Below are 20,284 nucleotides of genomic sequence, written 5' to 3'. Positions count from 1 at the left end.
GCCAAACAAAGCAACATGACTGTCATGTGATCAGTCGCTGTTGACTTGGCCCTGAGGTCTGGGCTTTCTCCTGGAGCTTCCCGCTGTTCCATAAAAGCAGCTCAGAGGTCTCGCAGCAAAGTGAAAGAGGAGGGGAATGTTTGGGCGGGGAAGGGGGGGGGGGGTCATTTGATTGCATTACTTAGGGGATGCTGCGAGGTGGAAGCCATCCTGACAATGAAAGCTAAACAAAACAACAAGCTCTTTTCTTTCTTGGCTGGCAACTCCCCATGACAGATATCAAGATATCTCCAATACAGGTAATGGACTTGGCAAGACCTTGGGTGGCCACGCTCGGGCCTTCTTCCTCACTTTGTCATCCAATCACCTTATTCTAATGCTATTGCAATGTTTAGTCAACCAGCCGTCCATTTACATCACCCCGTAACCACGCAGCCGCACCACAGGAGCACTTAATAGAATTAGCAGGTATTGTGTAGCACATCTTAAACACATAGGCCATTTTGAACGCCACACTTCCCCCTCGGAGCTGATGATCCACAGTTTGCTGTCAGAATAATGGCATCACAAGCTTTTGTCATAACTCTGTACCTGCCCTCTCGTGCACTTTATGCAGATCTTCAAAGGCCTCGCCAGTGCCGGGGTAGCTCGTTCAAACGCAACGCGCCTTTGTTGCATTATCCAACTCTTTTTCACCTGCTGTCCATTAGCAAATATGATGTCAAACCTCTGAAGGTAATTATAAGGATAATTACAAGCATTTTCAGCCGTCGGCATATAAATAGAAAGTCCAGATGAGCTGAACACATGGCTGGGAATGTCATGCGTCCTCTCCTGCCCTTGACACAACCAGTTCTTTTCCTCCCTAAATATCAGCACTGCAAACCCATCTTTCAATGAGTCTCATATGCTTCCTTGTTTGTGATTAATGCAAGAAGAAGCTCCCATCAAATAATCTGAAAATTGTGCCAGGCCTTTATTTTCTAATGCCATTAAACCGGACGTATGTTTGTTTATTTGGAATGACTCATTTATGGGGTCAAGGAAACTAAATAATCTCTTTGTCCCCTAGCAGCCTTCCCTGTTAAACTATTAGCCATAAAAGGGCCCGTGCGCTCCGAGCCGGAGGGCGTGTCTGCCGGGTGTAATAACGAAGGCCTTCCTTCCTGTCCTATTCCACGGCCGATTGATTTTTGTTCGGAAAATTAATGCAGTCGCTGTACGGCTGTAGAGGTCACAGGCACACGGGCGTGAGCAGATGAGGGGCGGCGCTCCGCAAACACAAAGGCAGCGTGATTCTCCGCGATCTCACGAGTCTGCTTGATGAAACTCGCCGCGGGTTCGTTAAAGGCCAGCGCATGGATTAGCTTTTGATCTATTGTCTCCCCGGCAGTTTCCTGCCCGCGCTAAAACGCGCGTGATTGATCAAGCAAACACGGGCCGATACACGGGCGCCTCCGCTCGCTCGCCCCGACGTTGCTCCGTTTTGTTGCTTTTGTTTTATGTCGCGCGTCGGGCCGTGTCGACCTGACAGCGGCGAGCGGCCTCGTTTGAAACATGGCTTCCCAGACGTACCCTAGCAAAGCATGACCATATTTCAGCGAGTAATGCTTCTCGAGTGGGAGCCAATCGAACACAGAAACGACCCAGTCGGCAGCGTCCGGGCACAAGTTCACGCTACGATGGCGCCCTGTGTTCCGTGCTGTAGCTAATTAGCAAGTCGTTAAAGCGCCCTCTAATCAGATTAGGTGTTACGCTCTTTTGGTTGAATTTGGGCTCTTCATTTTAACTGCCTAATGACATTTCTTTTCTAAAAAGAAATGCTCCTTCAAGAAATAGCTGACATATTGGCCTCAGAGCTCTCTTTATGGCATAAAGAGCTCGTGGACTCTCCTCTTGACAGAGGACGCTTTTGTGTGAGGAAAAAGGAGGCGATAAAGCGGCGTTGTGGACAGGGCGGTCTGCGAACGCCACCCGATGCATTTAAAACAAGACTCTGCATCGTGACGCACACACCCGGTAATAGCTCAAACACGTCCAGTTGGTCCCACCACCATAAAGCCACCATCATGCCCACATTCCGGGCTCCTCTATGTGTGGCGCATGACCCCACATCCACGATCTTCATCTCGAAATCTCAAAATTCTGCATTTCCTTGTAACTTATTGATGTACAACACGGTGTTGGGTCATCTGTTGAGCGCTCAGAAGGGGGCGAGCGACCTGTGGGGGCCCCTCCAAATCCTCTTTTCCTCCCACGTTTCTGCGGGTGAGATATTTACAGGAGAGCGGGCTGCCATTCCGACCCCTGGCACCGGACCTCTGTTCGCCGCTCGCATCTTAAAGCCGCCTTTAAGACGGAAAAGGCCGGATGCTGGGATTGTACCGATAAAAAGAAACATCTGCGCGGGAAAAGTCCCCCGTTGTTCACTCTCTTTTTTTAAAAATTTATTATTATAATAATACAATACGAGGGGGGGGGGCCATGACATAATTTCAGTTATCTAAGAAGCTGAGGCTGCATTTACATTTGCTTTTCATGCAGCGTCCATGTGCTCTTAGGGGCGATGCACTGGAGTATAACTAAGCTAGCATGGAGGATATCCAACCATTTAAATCAAGCCTCTGGGAATTTTACATAACACATCATTGGTTTTTACATAAAGACAAAGACGGCCACAAAGAGCCACCGGACTGGCGTCTTAGCCTGAGACGAGCTGCCGCGTGTGTTTTTGCAGACTCCTCTAAAGCTTCACGCTCCTGTGGTCACTGTTGTGCTGGGAGAACGCCTCTGCTCATACCCAGACAGAATACAGTCAGAAAGCAGCTTATTTTTTTTTTTTTTTAATACATCAATGGGGAGAAAGGAAAAGAAAAAAAAAAATCATCTTTTTCTCCCAAATGTGACCTCAGAACTGAACCCGCATCGCCGTTCTTGAGTTGGGTTTTCAGGAGAACGCTCTGCTCTTTGGGCCCCGGGGAGATACCGGAAGGAGCCATCGATCGCGCGGCGGGGGGGGCCGTCATATTTCACAGATGCCTCACCGGACGGCTCATGATGGAGACACCGTTGCTTTCATTTCGGAAGAGTTGTGTTTGGACTAAGGGAGCAGGAAGGCTCGTGATATAGAGAAATGAGGCCCCCTCTGATACATTTCTCCTCACAAGTGACAAAGTAATGCCTCGAAGATGCAGCAAACTGATATATTTCATTAAAGGCGATGGAGCTGTATCTCACCGGGCAGCCAAGGATGCCACTTTGTCATTACAAGGCCGCCGGAGCGAGCGGCGGGCAGCATGGGACACAATCAAAGCTGCCTCTGGACAGCAGCTGACTGATTACTTTTCCTGCTGACATCACGGCTTTGACGACGGTCCCGGGCTCCTTCGGGACAGGTGCTCTGCTCAATACTGATTATGGGACTTCGCCTACGTCAATGGTCACTTAACCTCGAAGCGTGGTTGTTTGTGTGTAACCTCTGGGCTCCGGTGTCGTGCTAATGAAGGAACCACCAACCAAAGATCATGTAAAACAAGCTCATGTGTGGTTTAAAAAAAAAAAAGAATTGGAATTAGTATAAATAATTAAGGAAGAGGAGCTCCTTTGATTTAACCAGACTGGGTGCTGTCTGATTCTAATCCTTCTGCTCTCCTTACTGTCTTGGATGATCCTAACTTAATCAGTTCTTTCACAAATGAGGCCGCATGAATAGGCGTAATATTAAATCAGATAATAATATAGATTGATGAACAGTCCATGACAACATTAGCAGCCTTTCCAAACGGCAGAGATGAGGAAGAAGGGGAAAAAAAAAAAATCAATGAACTCAAAGATCTGTCATTTACATCGGCCGCTCCCCCTAATGGGAATACTTTACAGATGAGGGAATTATAAGTTGAAATATTCTTTTTGATTATTGGACATCCATAGCCAAATATGATTTACATTAATGAGCATAAGTATATTAAAGGCATTTTATCCCCCAGCATCTGAAACAATTGAATAATGGTTCTGGCAAGCGAGCAGCGGCCTCCGAAAATAGAGAGGAGGTAATGTCACTTTAATTACTAATGGATACCTCAATTGTTCAGGCTTTGATTTTTCATCTTTAGGAGCAATCTAATAAGGCAAATATTCATCATCTTCATATCCCCCTTTTAAAATGATGATTTTGTCAATCCCAGACGGCGCAGCTATTTAAAGAAAGTGGCCATTTAACCCCCCCGGCCTCCGAGATCAACGCTTTATTTGAAGATTGCTTTCAAATGATTATTCCCTTTGAAGAAAGAACAAAGTCTTTTCATGGCCAATTGCAGATGTCAGATGTATTTAGTCAGGAAGCTGACCTTTTTTCTTTTTTTTTTTTTTTTTTGAGCAACGGTCCCCCCAGGATGGTGTGTTACCGGCTCGCTGATCAAACGCTGCTCTTTTGATCACGTTCCTGGACATTCCCCCCCCCCCCGACTCGTTCAAACCGCCCTCTTGTTTTGTAAAGTTGTAAAGTTTATGATTTCAGAAACGATTGCCTGGGTTTTGATGGGGAAAAAGTAAAGTGGAATCAAACTGGGACCGCTCGAGGTTCACAAGGAGCACAAAGCAATTTACGACGGCATCGATATTTATGGCGTTGCCGGGGGTTACCAGTAGTTCTGTCAATTTTTGCCTTCATTTTTTTTACCTCCTGCTAAATGAGTAGAACAGTCCAGGCTCTGAATCAGTGCTGAACATTCCTTCATATTTTTATTTGACTTTAAAGGAACGGAGATGGGAAGCGCTGCTCTTCTCATTAGGTAGGTGGTGAAAACACCAACATTTGCTCAACACTAAATCCATTTCCAACAAGAGATGGATTCATCCGTCTTTCCCCAACCACAAACTCGTCAGGTCCCCCCCCCCCCCCAGACAGGCAGAGGTGACCTGTTCTTCAGTGACAGGTTGCTAAGCACAAATAGACATCTGGAAACGCCGTTGTTGACTCGTTGGATCGCCAGGAAAAGCAGAACGTCGCCTGTCCCGTTCAGACAGGAGCACTTTAACCACGACGAAAGAAGCTGAACCCCGGGGGGGCGTTTTCCCCAATAAGGTTATCCGGCTGGACGGTTTGGAAATAGGATCAGAAAAGTTTCGGCATCACAAAGAATCTGCCTCACATATATTGTATTCACTTTTTTAATTGACTTCTTTTTAGGGTGGGGATGGGGGGGGGATGTCATTGTGATGGCTTTATTGCTTTAGACCCCCACGGCCGGGCAGGTTAGAGGAGCAACTGCACGACTGATGAGCGTGGCAGGAAATTGGCAGATGGAAGCATCCATTTCACCGCTAATTAGGGGCTCAAGAAGCCCGCCAACTGACAGGGTTCAACTGGGCAATGTAGTGCCTGCCAGCTCCCATCCCGCGCGCTTTATAAAACGCTCTTTAATTCCCCGGCACAATATCATTAACTTTGTAAGTGGATGAACACAATGGACAAGCAATTTAATTAACTTCTACCATTGAATGTTGGAGGGGAGAGTAAATGAAATTAATGCACAATATTTCCCGGCGAGGCAGCCAACCTTGAGAGCGGCTCGGGATTGTTGGCAGGTCAGGCGCTGCCGTGGCTCCGGCCTATTATGCGCTGTTTAGACCCATCCATAATATTTTCCTCAAAGGAAATAAAATCAGTGGTTTTGAGATCAATCATGAACGCGCGTCGCTCTGCATTCTGGGAGATTTCAGAATAATGAAGTGGAAGGCCGGAAGCTCGCTGCCAAAGAGCGGTCCAGGTACCGGCGTGATTTATGCCGCATCCCGGAATTTCTGGAAATAGCTAATCAATAAATGGAAATAAAGGTTGGATTCAGAAGACGTAGCGGCGGTTACTGATGGCAGATGACACAATGGAAATGTCCGTCACTTTGTTTCAGATTAGGGATGCATTTTCCCCGCTGGGTCATTTATCCGGGATTCCGCGGCTGCTTGTTTCGGACCTGGGATTCGTCCTTTTCCTCCACACGTGCGACAGAACGCGACACCTAGGATGTCAGTCAGGTCCAGATCTGTTGCTGTAGCCTCTCCTGACCTGTTTTTTCTTTTTTTTCCCGCCATCGCTCCACTCGGCCTGTGTTCGAGTGGTCTTAAACTGCTGTTCCTGCTTTAATTTGAGCGGATCAATACGGATCACTGATGCTTTACCCTGGAATTCCGTGTTTCTCTCCCAGGGCGGCTTCCAGGACCGTCCCCAGGAGGACGGCTGATTTAAGGAGAGCCGAAGCTCGATTACTTTGAAATGACTAAATTCATCTCGGCACGTTTCCTTTTAGTTTATCTTCAGTCCCAGTTTTCTCTCCTCCCCCCCCCCCCCCCCATCCACACACACCACACAACACACACCACACACACACACACACACACACACACTCCCGGTCGCTCGCTCTCCAGAGACAAGGGCCCCTTCAGGACGTGACGGATGGCTCCGACACTCAGGCCGCTTTCAAATCACAGGAAGTGACAGAGGAAGTTTTAATGAGAGTTTTGTCTGTGTATCCAGTCAGGCCTGCAAGGCAGCCGATGAATAATAGACACTGGGGCTCAATACTCTGAATACTCAATCAATGGAGGTGGGAGAGGGCCTTGGCAAACACGTATGGCGGCCTGTGGTGGGTGGTGGGCCCCGGAGGGGTAAAGGTTGCTCCAGATTCTCCACTTGTATCTCTGCTCACAGGAGAGAGCCAGCTTCTCTATTGATGCTGCTCACTTTGCTGCCGGGGTGTTTTCCTTCCATAGATGACAAACAGGCTGTTTGTGCACAGAGGTGCTCCTTTAGCTCCAGGTCCCGCATATCAATAGACCCAAACCGGGACACAGAGGAGCCATCCTGAAATGTCTTATGATGTCAGAGCTGCTCTATTGTCTGCTGGAGGGCTCACTCGGGAGTGTTTAGTATTTACACGTGTGTGGATGCTGGGGTGGTGTGTCGCCGTTAGCATGCGTGGAAATGCTCCATTTCACCAGAGAGGGCTGGTTCCTGCCAGCAGGACCTGCACAGTCACCGCAGCTCACTCCCCATTATAGGTTATGGTTTTTCATAGAGTTAAAATTCCTTTTTTCCCCATTTTATTAGCGGTGGTAAAATGCCGGGGTTCGTTATTGATCGCGTCGCCTCCGTGAGCGGCACATTTACACATCGGAGCCGGATTGATTGTGCGAGCCCTTCGCAGTCGTGAAAACGTTATTACACCCCCCCCCAGATTTGAACGCTCCAACGAAAATAACGAAACTAGTCGTTTCCCACCGCGGATGGGAGTTTAAGTGTGCTGCGAGGGCTGTTGCCCAGTTAACCCGTCACAGGATACAGATGCCGATCGCCCGGCTCCATCAGGCCATACGGGAGCGCTTTGCCAGAACATTATCCCAGGAAGTTGTACAGTGACACAGTGATGACACGGGAGTGTGTGTGTGTGTGTGTGTGTGTGTGTGTGTGTGTGTGTGTGTGTCAGCTCTCTGGGGACTGGCGACTCTCCCTCTGCACAGATTGGAGGTGAGACCTTGGAGAAAAATTATTACTTTTATGTTTGCTTTATGGCTCATTTTTCACATTAAATGCAGAAAATCTATCCAGAGGTCAGAGAATTCCTGCTTCCCGCTGCCTGCCAGGACTCATTCTCGCAGCCCTCCGTATCGATAAAGCATTCAGCGGAGCAAAGTCTGCAGCCTATGGACTGCAGCTCTCCACTCTCTATGTCCAGCCGACAGTCTTCTGGGACTCCTTCAGCCCTGGTCTGCTGGTTTTTTTTTTTGGGGGGGGGGTCTACCTGCACAGAGGCACATGCACAGTGATGGGGGGGGCACGGATGCGTCCTTATCTGAGGGCAGCGAGGCAAATACAAGCTCTGATAAGAGGTGGAATTGCTAGAAGGAGTCATAAAACGCTGCTTTTATGGCCTGCTTATTGTCTTTCTGTCTCCAATTATGGTGATTACTCATTTGCCCTCAGCCCCCCCCCTCCCTGCTCACCCGGTGCACTTAATAGACCGCATTTTACTAATGGAAAATTAAGTAGCCACCCTGGCAGTGGGGTTTATAAATATGTAAAATATACTTTTAATTATTTCAAGTGAATCTGGCAGCTAATCAATAAAGAGGGACGTGACAAACATACGTTTGACACAGGCCATTATGAAGCCGCTGGTAAAAGATAAGCACGGCCTGTCAGCGCAGTCCGACCCTAATGAATATTTTGAGGCTGTCATGCGAGGAGACAAATGGATTAATTGCAGCCTGCTAATATAATAGCTTCTTCATGAAGAGGGGGGAGAGCAGAGCAGCTGCCAAGTTCGGAACCCCGATGTCAAATAAATATTTATCTGGGTCGGAGGTTAAGTAGATTTTTGCGATTACGCGCGCGGCCGCTTGAGCCCAGCTGTTTGTCGTTGGTTTGAAAATGGATTCGTTCTGATTTTGCCTGATGCCGAATGATTTTTCTTAATTGAATAGCGACAGGTTTGGTGGGGGCGCGTTTAAAAGTTCCTAGACTGAGTTCTTCCACAGATAAATATCTTTAAACTTGGGATTTTAACGCTAACGCTAACAGCTTCCCAATCTTGTTTGTTCATTTTCAGTGAGAGACATGGAGTCACGGAATCAATTATTTCCCGAGTAGATTCAAATGGCATTTGAAGCTTTAATAGAGTGGAATGGATCATCTTTTCCCGCCACATCTTCCCTCCTGTCGTTTTTCAAACCTGCCATTTTTCTTTGTCTCCGCGCTGAAACATTCACACAAACAGCAGCTGTTAGCGTCCCGCCGCTGTTTTGACAAATGGCGCGGCTCTCCCTCCCTCGGCCTGTTTTCCGATCCATCTCTGTCTCCAAGTACGTCGTTGCTGCTTTTAAGGTGAAAGCGAACATAAAGAGGAGTGAGCGCAAATAAGTGCTGGTGGCGGGGGGGGATGGGGGGGACTTCCAGGAAGCCGTCCTCTCAGGATGGGAAGCTGTGACCTTGCCCAATGCCCGCCGTTCTCCGCGCGCTCCCCACCCACTTGATCGCCTCCTTCTGGACGTCCTCTGTGGGAGCAGAAGACAGAAGGGAGGGGAGCTCGGGGGTTCTGGTCACCAGTCGCCCGTGCTCATCAATTAAATGCGCGACGCCGTGTTCTGTCGGCCAAACTTATATGTCAAGGAGATGGGCAGGACCTCATGTTTGTGCTTTTGACAAATCAGCAAATGTTTAATCTCAAGATGCACCGACACTCATAAATAATGCAGAGGCCGGGGGGGGGAGGGGGGAGAGGTGTCTGAGTCCGGCCTTCCAGACCCAAACTCTTCATGTTCCAGATGACGCCTCTTTCCTACCCACCTTTTCCAGCAGCCTCTCCGGGCTCTTTCCCCGTCATCTCCCTGCTCATTTGCTCGTTCTGGTCTTTATAGGAAAAGTCACTCATGGTCCCGTGTTCCTCTCTGAGGGAAGACTTAAATCATCCTGAACCAAAGTTCTGGTATCACACACAAGGGATTGAGCTTGAGCTTTGCCTCCATTTGCCCTAAATGTAAAGCGGGCGGCAGAAAGCAGTGTAGTGGACTGTGAACCGCATCAAATCCCCTCCACTGTGCGCCTCTCACTTCTTCCCACACACTTTGATTGGCTTGTTCTTCAACTGGGAAAGTTTCCTGATTGTTCACAGGGAAAATTAAGATTTTAAGCCTATTGAAGTTGATCTTTGCTCATTGAAAAGTCCATCTGAATGTGTTCTTTGAAACCTCAAATTGTGGCTCGCCACATTAGAAAAGTCTGAGCCTGAGAATGGGGTTTGTGGGGTCGCTGCCCACAGCACCTGTTGTTTTGGCAGCGAAGGTTCGCAGCATCCCGTCGGACGGGGACGCCACAAGTGTGTGTTGGAGCGGGTTAAAGATCATTAAACCCGCTTAATTCGTCAAACGGTCTCACTGGATGGCGAGGAAAGATCGGGAAGTGGATTTTGGGAAATTGTTGGGATTATTAACAGCTTCTGATGTTGCTGAAGGGTCCTTTTTTTTTGCCTGGACATCCAGTGTGAAAGGTCAGAGCCAATTTGGTCTCTAAAGAAACCAGCTCAGTCCAGATTGATGCATTGTTACGCAATTTTTGGATCGTTTTCTGAACAATTACCTCCAGAGGCCACAGAAGACTAGTTGTTGGAGGACAGGAAACCCTGAATAAAGATCTGATTCTGTTGCCAAAGGCTGCCAATATTCCATCTGATAAGACTATTGGGTTATTTTATTATCGGGTCAGTTATTGGTATGTTCAACGTGTGCTGCTTCAGGGGTGAAAATCTGACCGTTTCTTCTTTTCCCCAGGCTCTCGGAAGTTTCTACTTTATCCACGAGTCTTTGAAAAACCTCCACCAGTTTGATTTCAAAGGTGAGTGGCCCTCCGACCACCGAGCACCCCCCCCCTGTCCTGACATGAAATCCTCTCACGGTTCCCCCTCATTCCACCCCTGCACATCACACCGCACACAACCATTTGCAGGCTATTCCCGCTTCCATCAGAACTGGGGGGCCTAGATTGGTCCAGAGGATAATGTAGAAGGAGGAAGACAGAATGGTAATGCTTATTAATATTAGGATTTAATTCATAAGATTTCAGGCCTCCGGTAATGGCGTGTGGCGGGTTATTGGACAGTTACGGCGGTCTCATCAGCCTGTGGTGTCAGAGGGCCCCGGGATCCAGCAGCCGCGCTAATTAAAGAAGGGATATAGATGTGGAAGCGCCCCGCTTCATATTAGACCCAAGTCAGCATAAGCACCAGTGAAGGACAGGGCGAAGGGTCGAGGGGGAGAGGACCAGTGCACCAGTACACACTCGGGATTAAACATAAACTACTGTACACACACACACAACCCCAACGTATTTACTTGTCCTCTACCTGGAGCTAAGTGACGTATATGTCCGTATATGTGCTCCCGCTGGACTCAGGGCAGATGTTTATAGCTGAATCAGCCAGTTGTGGCCCCGACGAAAGTTACATAGTCAATAATGACCCGAGTTAACTCGCCGCATGTGATGCTGTGGCTTGTTGGTGAGTGTGGAGTGTTTAATGGGACCTGCTTACAACTTTCACATGACTGCATGTTCTGTCCCCATACGGCAGGAGAAGCTGTGAAAATATACAATCCACAGCTGGAAACGCTGGCTACACTGTTGTTGATCGTCATGGAGACGCTTCACAGCGCATCCTCACATAACAGAACGCACCGACATTAGTTGTTGTCGTTTTTAATCATTAGGTCGTAGTTTTTAAAAGCTGTTTTGTCATCCAACATGTCATTATTATTTAAAATTTCTTCAGAACTAACTAAATTCAGCTCTTATTTATTTGCACGAGATAAATAACACCCTTGTTGGAGGTAATAAAGTTCAGTTATGCCCAGAAATCAAGCGAAGATCTGAGATGAGAGCGGGTATCTGACCCGATGAGCTGTTCCCCTCTTTGACCAGCAGGTGGTGCAGTTGTCTGAGTCACAGCTGCTCTATGACGGAGCAGAAGTTTCCCCAGTCCACACTTCCTAACCTCTGTTCCCTTACCCCCACCCCCATTTCCCCCCACCTCTGCAGCAAAGAAATTCAAGAAGTTGGCGGGGAAGGAGACCTACTCGGAGACACTAGAAAGCACGCCGACCATGGAGAAGGAGAAGTTTCCACAGGACTACTTCCCTGAGGTGGGTCACGTCAGCAGAATCAAGCCCCCCTCATTGTTGACGCGAAAAAACTGCAGATCATTTCAGTCAATAACACACGAAATGATAAAAAAAACTGGAGTAAAACGTGGAGTAAAGGTGAAGCCTTTGTGGAGCGCAAAGAGCCAATTAAACTAGGTGCAATGGAAGCCAGCAAACGCGAGGCCCTGCTGGTGTCTGGGCTCATTCCGCTGTTCTGGGCTCCCCGGTGTTGAACCGGGCCTGAGCCGTGCTGCTGATATAGTAATAAAGAGCGCGACTGCCTGTGTGTCATCCCCGCACTCCCCGCTCATCTGTCAACCATGCTCCGGCGGACGCCTTTGCAAATGTATGCAAAACACACGGACACGGCCCCTTCACACACTTCCCCCCAATTTCCGTCTTTTTCACACACACCGCGAGGCTCCCCACCACGACCCCCCCACTGCACACACACAAACACAGTTCCACATCTCAAGTTTTTCCCATTCCACAGATGATCTAAAACCAATTACGCTGATTGAAGCACAAAGCCATTTACAATGATTACGGCAGAAGGCACCGTTCTGCGTTTTAACAGGACAAGCGGAGAAAAACCACAAAACAGACTTGGCACGGGGCGAGAGGGATGAGGGGGCTGATGTGGAGAGAAGCCGTGTGTTTGTGTGTTTGTGTGTGTTATGAGAAAAGTTTTTCCCGGTGATTTATGCCTCTTTCCCGGCTGGGATATGAATCTGGGATGATGCTCCGGAGAGCAGCACTCCACCTAATGTTAGCCCATTTAAAAAGAGCAGATTTGTGTAGTCTATCAGGGTTGACGAGTCCCCCCCCCCCTCCTCCTCCTCTTGCTCCGGCCCCTCCGTAGTGAGAAATTGGTTGTTATCATAGATCACAGATACTGCTCAAACCTCTTATGAAAGATGAATTAATTTCACTAATGCTTTAATGCAAAGCTCTCATGAGGGAGGCAGACTGGTGATAACCCCTTGCCTCGTCCCCGCTTCCCTCCGCTGGTGATTTATGCCCTCTTTTAGTAGATGAAACCGCCTAGATTTGCCATCCATCTGCAGCTTTGAGGAATCCTATTACACAGGACAGACCGTCACACACCGTTCCCAAACCAGTTGCTTAGACCCCGGCCTTCGGTTTTTGGACCTCGGGACGTGGGATGCTTCCGTTCCCGCGTGAGCCTTCGTCCCACCTTTACAGCCCTCCTTTATTACAGTGTTTGTGAATGATGCCATCATGGTGTGTGTGTGTGTGTGTGGCTGAATAACCGACAAACTCCTGAAAACAGCAGTTGTGCCTTTGTGGTGCAGATTTATGGCAGTGTTTGTTGCTAAAATTCACGTATTTCAACTTTCTAAATATATCACTATCATTGTTTTGTCCGCCTGACATATGAGGTAACGGTAAAACCATCGGAAGGGAGAGCTAGCAAACCATGAGTGATGCTCTCAAATGCTCTAATCACATCAAATATTAGAGTATTTGACAAAAAAATAGTTTTCAGCTACACACACGCGAGAACAGAATGAAGCGTATCAGGTAATTGGAGGGAGAGTTGAGACTGTCCATCACACATCTCTCACTTCTATACATTCAATGTTTGCATCAGCATCATCGTCCGTAGACGTATGGATGAGTCCGTCCGCGTAATAACGGCCCATATACATGTACGCCACATATATCATGCGTGTGATACGCAGCGTCTGGTTCAGGACAGTCGGAGAATCAACCAAACCAGTGATTTTCTTTCGATCCTCAGTCGTATTTTTCCAACATCTAGATGAGCTCTACTCAATGTCAGAAGATAAAATATTGAGTAAAATCACTTACATTCACACTTGCTCCTCTAGTTTGATTTTGATTTAAGCGACAGCCCCCCTCCGTATGCAAAAACCCCTGCTTTTGTGGTGAGTTATGGCCACGAGTGAAGGGTAAAGAAGTGGAGGACGTTAATTGAAACGCTGAATAAGAAGGAAGTGGACAAAATTGTGGGCGCGTTTCTTTTGAAAGGTCGCTGTGATGGATTTGCCAACTTGTCATTTCCCGTTGTTCCGTCAATCTCTCCTCCCCCTTTTCATATATTTAGCCGTTTGGCGTAGTGATACGCACCTCCAAAAAAAAAGAAAAGAAGCATTTCATCATCGGGGTTTGTCATTGCCTAATATAAATAAAGTGTACACCCCAGACCTTAATGTGCCCTTGCTATTGATTGTTTTGCACTGCTATAGAAAAAAGAAGGGGGGAAAATGGCCGACAGGCTGTAGATCAACATCCATATGAGTTTGTGTTTGTTGTTTGGCACCGCGAGCGGGTCCATAAAAGCTCCGACTCCTCACACCCTGTTAGCGCCCTGCGCCGCCGGCCGCCATCGCTTTCAAGTTCTGCCCCTGGAGAAAGTTAACTTCCACGCGTTGGTGCTCGTTGTAATTCACAAGCGCGAGCCGCAAGGAGATGAAGTCATTCAAACTGCCTCGGCCTCTCAAAACACTCGCTGCGTTTGTCACCAGGCGAGACGCCAGCGACACGCTGGGCCACCAGGCCGCCGCCGCCAACAGGAAGTCAAACGACACTTTTGAGAGAAGTCCACATTTTTAAGAGGGAAAGTTCTGAATTTGAGCTCTCTCTTCTTCTCTCTCTCTCTCACTCACTCACACACTCACTCACTCACTCACTCACTCACACACTCTCGCACACACACACACACACACAGGAGATGTTAGGCCCTCTCTTTATTTGATGGGCCCTCACGATGATGGAATAAAGATAAATGTGACTGTCTACCGAGGCTCAAATCAATCAGCATTTGTGTGTTACTTATTACTCACAGTACATTTCTGTACACACACACACACACACTCCTACAACGCTCGGCTCCCCCATCATCACCTCACTATATTATTTATACAGGTCGTACCTTAAGCTGAAATCTAACAAGGGTCAAAGAATCAAAAAGGATGAAGCAGGAAGTGGCGAGAGACTCTTTGTGTCGTCCTGTCAGTGTGTGTTTTTGCTGCGTTGCATCCGAGCGTCAGGAATTAAATCTGTGGCGCTTCTCCGGGTGATCTTGAAGGTGATGAGAGTGGTTGTTATTCTCGCCGTGGCTTCATCTTCTCTTTTATTTCATATTTGTCCTGTATTTGTCTCATCGGCTGTGTGTGTGTGCGTGTGTTATGGTCAGTTCTTATATATTACCCCACACCCCCTGGATGTGACCTGATGTGTAGCCACCGTTCATCACTGTCATGTGCAGAGACGCCACCGTTGACCTGTGGAAGGTCAGCCAATGTCACCCCGAGCCTTGTGACCTTTTACCATTGCCTTTTGACTTGAGCCCTAACCCAAAGCTAATGTCTCGCTATATTTACACTATTGGATTGTGTGTGCGTGTGTGTGTGTGTGTGTGTGTGTGATGCTAATGTTTGAAACAGAGATTGAATGGAGTCAGACAGCCTCTGTGTCATCATCTCTGTTCTGAGATCAGCTGCAACAACCAAATCATGATGTCAGCCAATGGAAAGAGACGCTTCTCTTCTTCTTCTGCCCTCTGATTGATGGCAGATTATCCTCTTTCCTGAGCTGCTCCGCTTTCAAAATAAAGTCAGCAAAACGGTGAAATAAAAGGAATGAAATTTAGTACCGTGTTTTTGTTACATACGTAAAGGACGGCTGAACAGGATGATGTGTGTGCGTGTGTGTGTGTGTTTATCAAGCAAGCGATGAAGCAGGAGGGGTCAATCAGTCATATGTGGAGGAAATGGGGCAATCTGGAGCCTGGTGTCAAGGAAGTGATGGATTTTAATACCGCAATTGTAGTTAATGGCTCTTTAAATTAAATCGAGATTAAATGTCTCTGGCTGAGGTGCCCCCCCCTCTAAAAACACTCGCTCTTCATCTTGTCCCTCCTCGTCTTTCCCACTCTTAAATATTTCTTTCCTCAACTTTAAAGGCGCATCCTCGGCCCTTATGCTAATGGGCTCCGGGCGACCCTGTTTATCTTTTCAATATGTTCTCCTTTGGTACGTTAAAAGCATATTTTTCTCATCGCTACAGTGTAACGCGCATCTCATTCCATTTTCCCCTTTCAAAGTCACAATATTGGGACAGCCAGTTATAATTGGGTCCATACATCCTGCTGAGGCAAGTATGGATTAATTCAAGTATGCTAATGTAATTCAATTTGATACAGTTAATCTTGCACTAATGCAGATTGAAGGATGTGAGGTGCAATCAAATACCTCTTATCCTATTTAATTTGCATCTGAGGGTTTTCTTTTTTTTTCTTCCTCAAATAAAATTATTCAATTTGTAATTATGTGACCTGGCTCGTAATTAGTTTATTCATCGCTGCAGTTAACTCCCCATTAGGAGTATCAGAGAGAGATGGACAGAAAAAGAGGCTGAGAGGAAAGAGGCCCGGTTATCTATTCTGAATGAGAACACTCACAACATCAATTTGTCTCATTTAATAACCAGCTTCATGGCAAATCATGTGCAGTTTGAGACTTTGGACTTGTGATTAGATAATTAACTCAAGTCTGGTGGAAGCTGATCAGGCAGCTGGATGTTCGGGGTCCTCGGCCTTCTGACTGACTCTTCCTGTTTGGGTCTGTAGTCACGGACTGTTGCTAACTCCATCCTGACCACGCAACAGCACCGTGCGGCCCGAGCCCACCCATGAACCACTAAAATAAGTTTCTTGGGTTTTCCTGCAGTTGATGTTTCACGTTAACGGGCGATTCTGCCATCGCCTGCTCCGGGTTTGCTCCTCATCCTCATTCTCGTCTACATATTTGTGTCACCTTGTAAGACGTCTCCACCGCCCGCTGAACGTCATGGGTTCGTACCTTACTGCTGATACACTGGGGCTAAACTGAGTACCTCTCCTCCGCAGTGCAAGTGGTCCAGGAAAGGATTCATCAGGACCCGGTGGGCCCTGCCTGACTGGTAAGTTTATGACACACCAGTAAAACCATCGCGGCTCCACTCGGAATCAACTCTATTGAGAAGGGAGGCTTTTAAATTCATGTAATCCCGTTATGCTACTAGTAGCCGCAGATTCAGGCTGGATTATGTTGCAGAGTTGCGTGTGTGGGTCAGGGTGCGGGGTGTGTAGGATGGACGAGGGAAGATGACATCATCACAGCAGGGAGACCAAGAACATTACTGCAGCTCATTAATAGACTCACTGGAACAAAGAAGATGACAGAAGGTGGTATTACTCACTAAAATAGAAAAAGCCCACAAGAGGGAGAGAGATGGGCTATAGACTGTAGTCTGCTCTGCAGCCCTGTGGTTCCCGAACCCTCGCCGGAGCGGACAGACCTGATCCGGGCTGCTCGGTGGAAGCTCTGGCAGGTTTCTCGGTCATTCCCTAAGGCACAGGTGTCAAACTCTGGCCCGTGGGCCAAATTTGGCGCGTAATGTAATTATATTTGGCCCGCAAAGCCATACCAATTGGCCCGCCAGTATTATCGCTTAAAGCGCATGCTAATACTACAAATACCAGAATGCTCTGCTGGTGTTTTGGTGTGAAAATCCACACACTACAGCAACTGGTGGTGGTAATGCACCAATTTGTGGCTTGCCAACCACCAAGAAAGAGAAGAGTAGTCATGCATTACATTTACATTACATTAACTTACAATAGCAAAAGATGGCTGTTGAAATTTAAAAGAGAAACAATGAATGCCCATGATGTGTTTTTTAATTTGAATTTCGATTTTTTGCACGTGTGCAATAATAAATTATATATTGTATTGTGTTAAGCTTTGCTTGTTCCATGTTCAGTTGTTGAGCCAAACTAGTTTGGGTCCATATCAAAAGGTTCCCTGTTGTAGCTGGAGGAAGAGTTTTTTCAATAAATATCAATGTGATTTTGTCCCAGTTTTGAATTTTGGCCCACTGGGTATTTTGAGTTTGACACCTCTGCCCTAAGAAATCCTGTCGGCTTCCCTGAAAGAGCTCAAAAAGAGCATTTATCAGGATTTTGAGACAAACGGACGGAGCATCTTCACACGTGAGACACGTTCTGTGCCAGTTTGATAAAGCCCTCGTCATCCAACCACTGACCCTCCCAACATTTTCCTAGGAATGGTAGGGAGTCATTTTTAGCTGTGCTGAGGAGAAATAATGTGAAACTAAATGATAAAGCACAGCAACGTGCTTATTTTCAGACATTACCGCCTACGGGACAGTTCCAGGTTCATTCCCAGCGAAGCATCTCCATTACAGAAGCACGCGCAATCCCTAAATGACCCCCCCTGCCAATACATCTGTGGGAGGGCATAGCTGACCCCTCTCCCACCAAGAAAGAGAGCGGCCATTTGATTAGACCTAATTGCGTTAGTCATGCAGTCGCTTATGACAGATGACAGAAAACATTACTTTCAATTGAAGCCGCACAGGATGAATACAAACGCCGGATGCTAATGTGCACGGACCGCCGGCCGGGATGCAGCCGAGGGGTGGAAGACGGGCTTTGTAATCGGATCAGAGGATGACATGGGAATGAAAGAGCTGAAACTGCGAGCGTTTAATGGCAGCGCGGCGTTTGGCGAGAGCGAGGGAGGAACGTGATGGCCGACGCCGGCCCAGGCTTGTTCACGATGTCGCGGCTCCTGGGAGGAGAGCAATCCCCCTGGGTCACCCTGACAACACGGCCTCATCCGGCAGCATCATCAGGGAGGCGTCCGTCACTCCGGATCCATCTGTCTGTCTTTTCCCTGACGGATCCAACTGAATGAAGGCAGATTAGCATCTACATGCACGTGCAGAGCTTTTAAAACGCCTCAGCTAATGTCTTTGTCATTTTATGGGTTCATCTATTTAGTTTTCATGCTAAATTATGACGTCCAGCTGTTTAAAAGTCCTAATTTTATTCCCAGGAATGTTTTTAGTAACAGTATAAGGAAACCTGCTGAGCCGATGATGACTAAAACCCTCATTTACCCCGTCCTGATTCTTCAGATGATGCATTAAAACAGGATTTTGTGCTTTCATCTCAGTGCCTTCGATCTGGTCAACATCCACCTTTTCCACGATGCTTCCAACTTGGTGGCCTGGGAGAAAAGCCCCTCCGTCTACTCCGGGACCAGGCAGAAGGCTCTGGGTTTCGTGTTGGACAGGTACGACAGTCAGCACACAAAACCCATCAATCTTCAAAAATAAAACTTAATAGGAGGCAGAAAATGTGTCTGCGGAGCAACAGGGACATAAAAACTTTGATTGAAACGTCGTCCCTTGACGAGAGAATTAGGCGGGTGAGGCACCAGAAGGGGCGGGGCTTCAGTTCCTGGACTGTAGTGGGAGGGTCTCCGTGCAGGAGGTCCTGTCACCGCGCTAAAACGTCTAAACGCCATCTCTGCTGTGGAGACGAGCAGGTGGGCGAAGCCACCTTCTGGACGCGTATCCACTCCAGAGCCCTCCTGGTGTGATTTATGACATTTCCATTTGCAGAAGAGTGGAATAAGAGAGTGCGCGGCGCCACCCCTGCTCCCTAGCCGCTCGTGCTAACTCTCCATAAAAGCCCGGCAGCAGGTGACCTCCTGTCCATGCCACATCAGGATGCGGGACATGTCCCCCGTCGCCTCCACTTTGAATAAGTACGTGCCCGATTATCGCCAGGCCTTGGGGCGTGCGCGAGTTACGAGGCGCTTTTTAAACTATTCTCTCCGAGGTCATATTTTACCTGTGCGGCGTGCACGTCAGTTTGATTTGATAGGAGTGGTCCCCCACTAATGAAAAGTAAAGTTGGGCTTTTGAGGAATACGGCACCTTTCCGAGTGTTTATTACAGTGTAATTTACTGAGATTTACCGTGAGGTATTAAAGGCGTTTTTGTTGTTGCTTACATTCCCTGTATTTCCTCCACTTCCTGTCGTGCCGTTCCTGTTGATTTATTTTTAATGGCTCCCTTGTAAATATGCCCGGCGGAGGTTTTAATTGTGTGACTGAGGTGATTGAGCAGAAATGACACCGGCTGAGTGGCAGTTTCCACGCTCCCTCGCCATAAATCCCCCTTGTGCCGTGGATTCCGACCCTGTTGTTGCTTCTAGGACGCATCATTTAATGGTCCTTTTTGACAGGGGCGGGGATGAGGGCGGGATCAGAGGGGAAGTAAGGAAAGGTGGCGGGAGAGAGTCATGTGTTCCGACTCGTCGTCCGCGCAGGGGTGGGGTGGCGGCTGACTGGGCAGAGGCCGTCGGGCGCGGATCCGGCGCAGCGAAGTGAAAAAAGGGCTGGCGAGAGGGGAAAGGAGGAGGAGCACAAAGGGTGCTTGAGCTCTGTAAAGGGCAGTGAATAATGGGTCGGGCCTTTCACAGAGGATGCTAACCTTTTGGCAACCACCAGCAAACTCCATTCTCCTCCGCCGATCTGGGAGGACAATGTACCCAGGCCGGGCTTTGAATGACCCGCTACCACCAACAGTGTTCCCATTCAGCGGCCGGTTGGGAACCATCTTTCTGCCCATTGTCCTGCCTCTGACTCCTACCCCCAGAAAACAGCACAGGAAAGGCACAGGGGCGAAATGTAAAAGCTGCCCCCCACCCCACTACCACCCTCTCTCTCCCGCTCTCCATCTCTCCCACTTGGAG

General features: G+C 48.0%; 1 protein-coding gene across 1 annotated transcript in view; it reads left to right on the top strand.

Moving 5' to 3' along the window:
• LOC130534046 (inositol polyphosphate-5-phosphatase A) overlaps positions 1 to 20,284 on the top strand; it is a 90,768-nt gene that overhangs the window by 36,313 nt on the left and 34,171 nt on the right. The window contains 4 exon segments of the mRNA XM_057047915.1: positions 10,321 to 10,384; positions 11,582 to 11,685; positions 16,583 to 16,635; positions 18,696 to 18,815. Coding sequence (XP_056903895.1) covers positions 10,321 to 10,384; positions 11,582 to 11,685; positions 16,583 to 16,635; positions 18,696 to 18,815 — 341 coding nt within the window.

This window comes from Takifugu flavidus, chromosome 11 (genome assembly GCF_003711565.1).
Source record: "Takifugu flavidus isolate HTHZ2018 chromosome 11, ASM371156v2, whole genome shotgun sequence".
Taxonomy (NCBI): Eukaryota; Metazoa; Chordata; class Actinopteri; order Tetraodontiformes; family Tetraodontidae; genus Takifugu; species Takifugu flavidus.
Note: the sequence above shows the minus strand (reverse complement) of the source record. Positions and strands in the feature narration are given on the sequence as shown.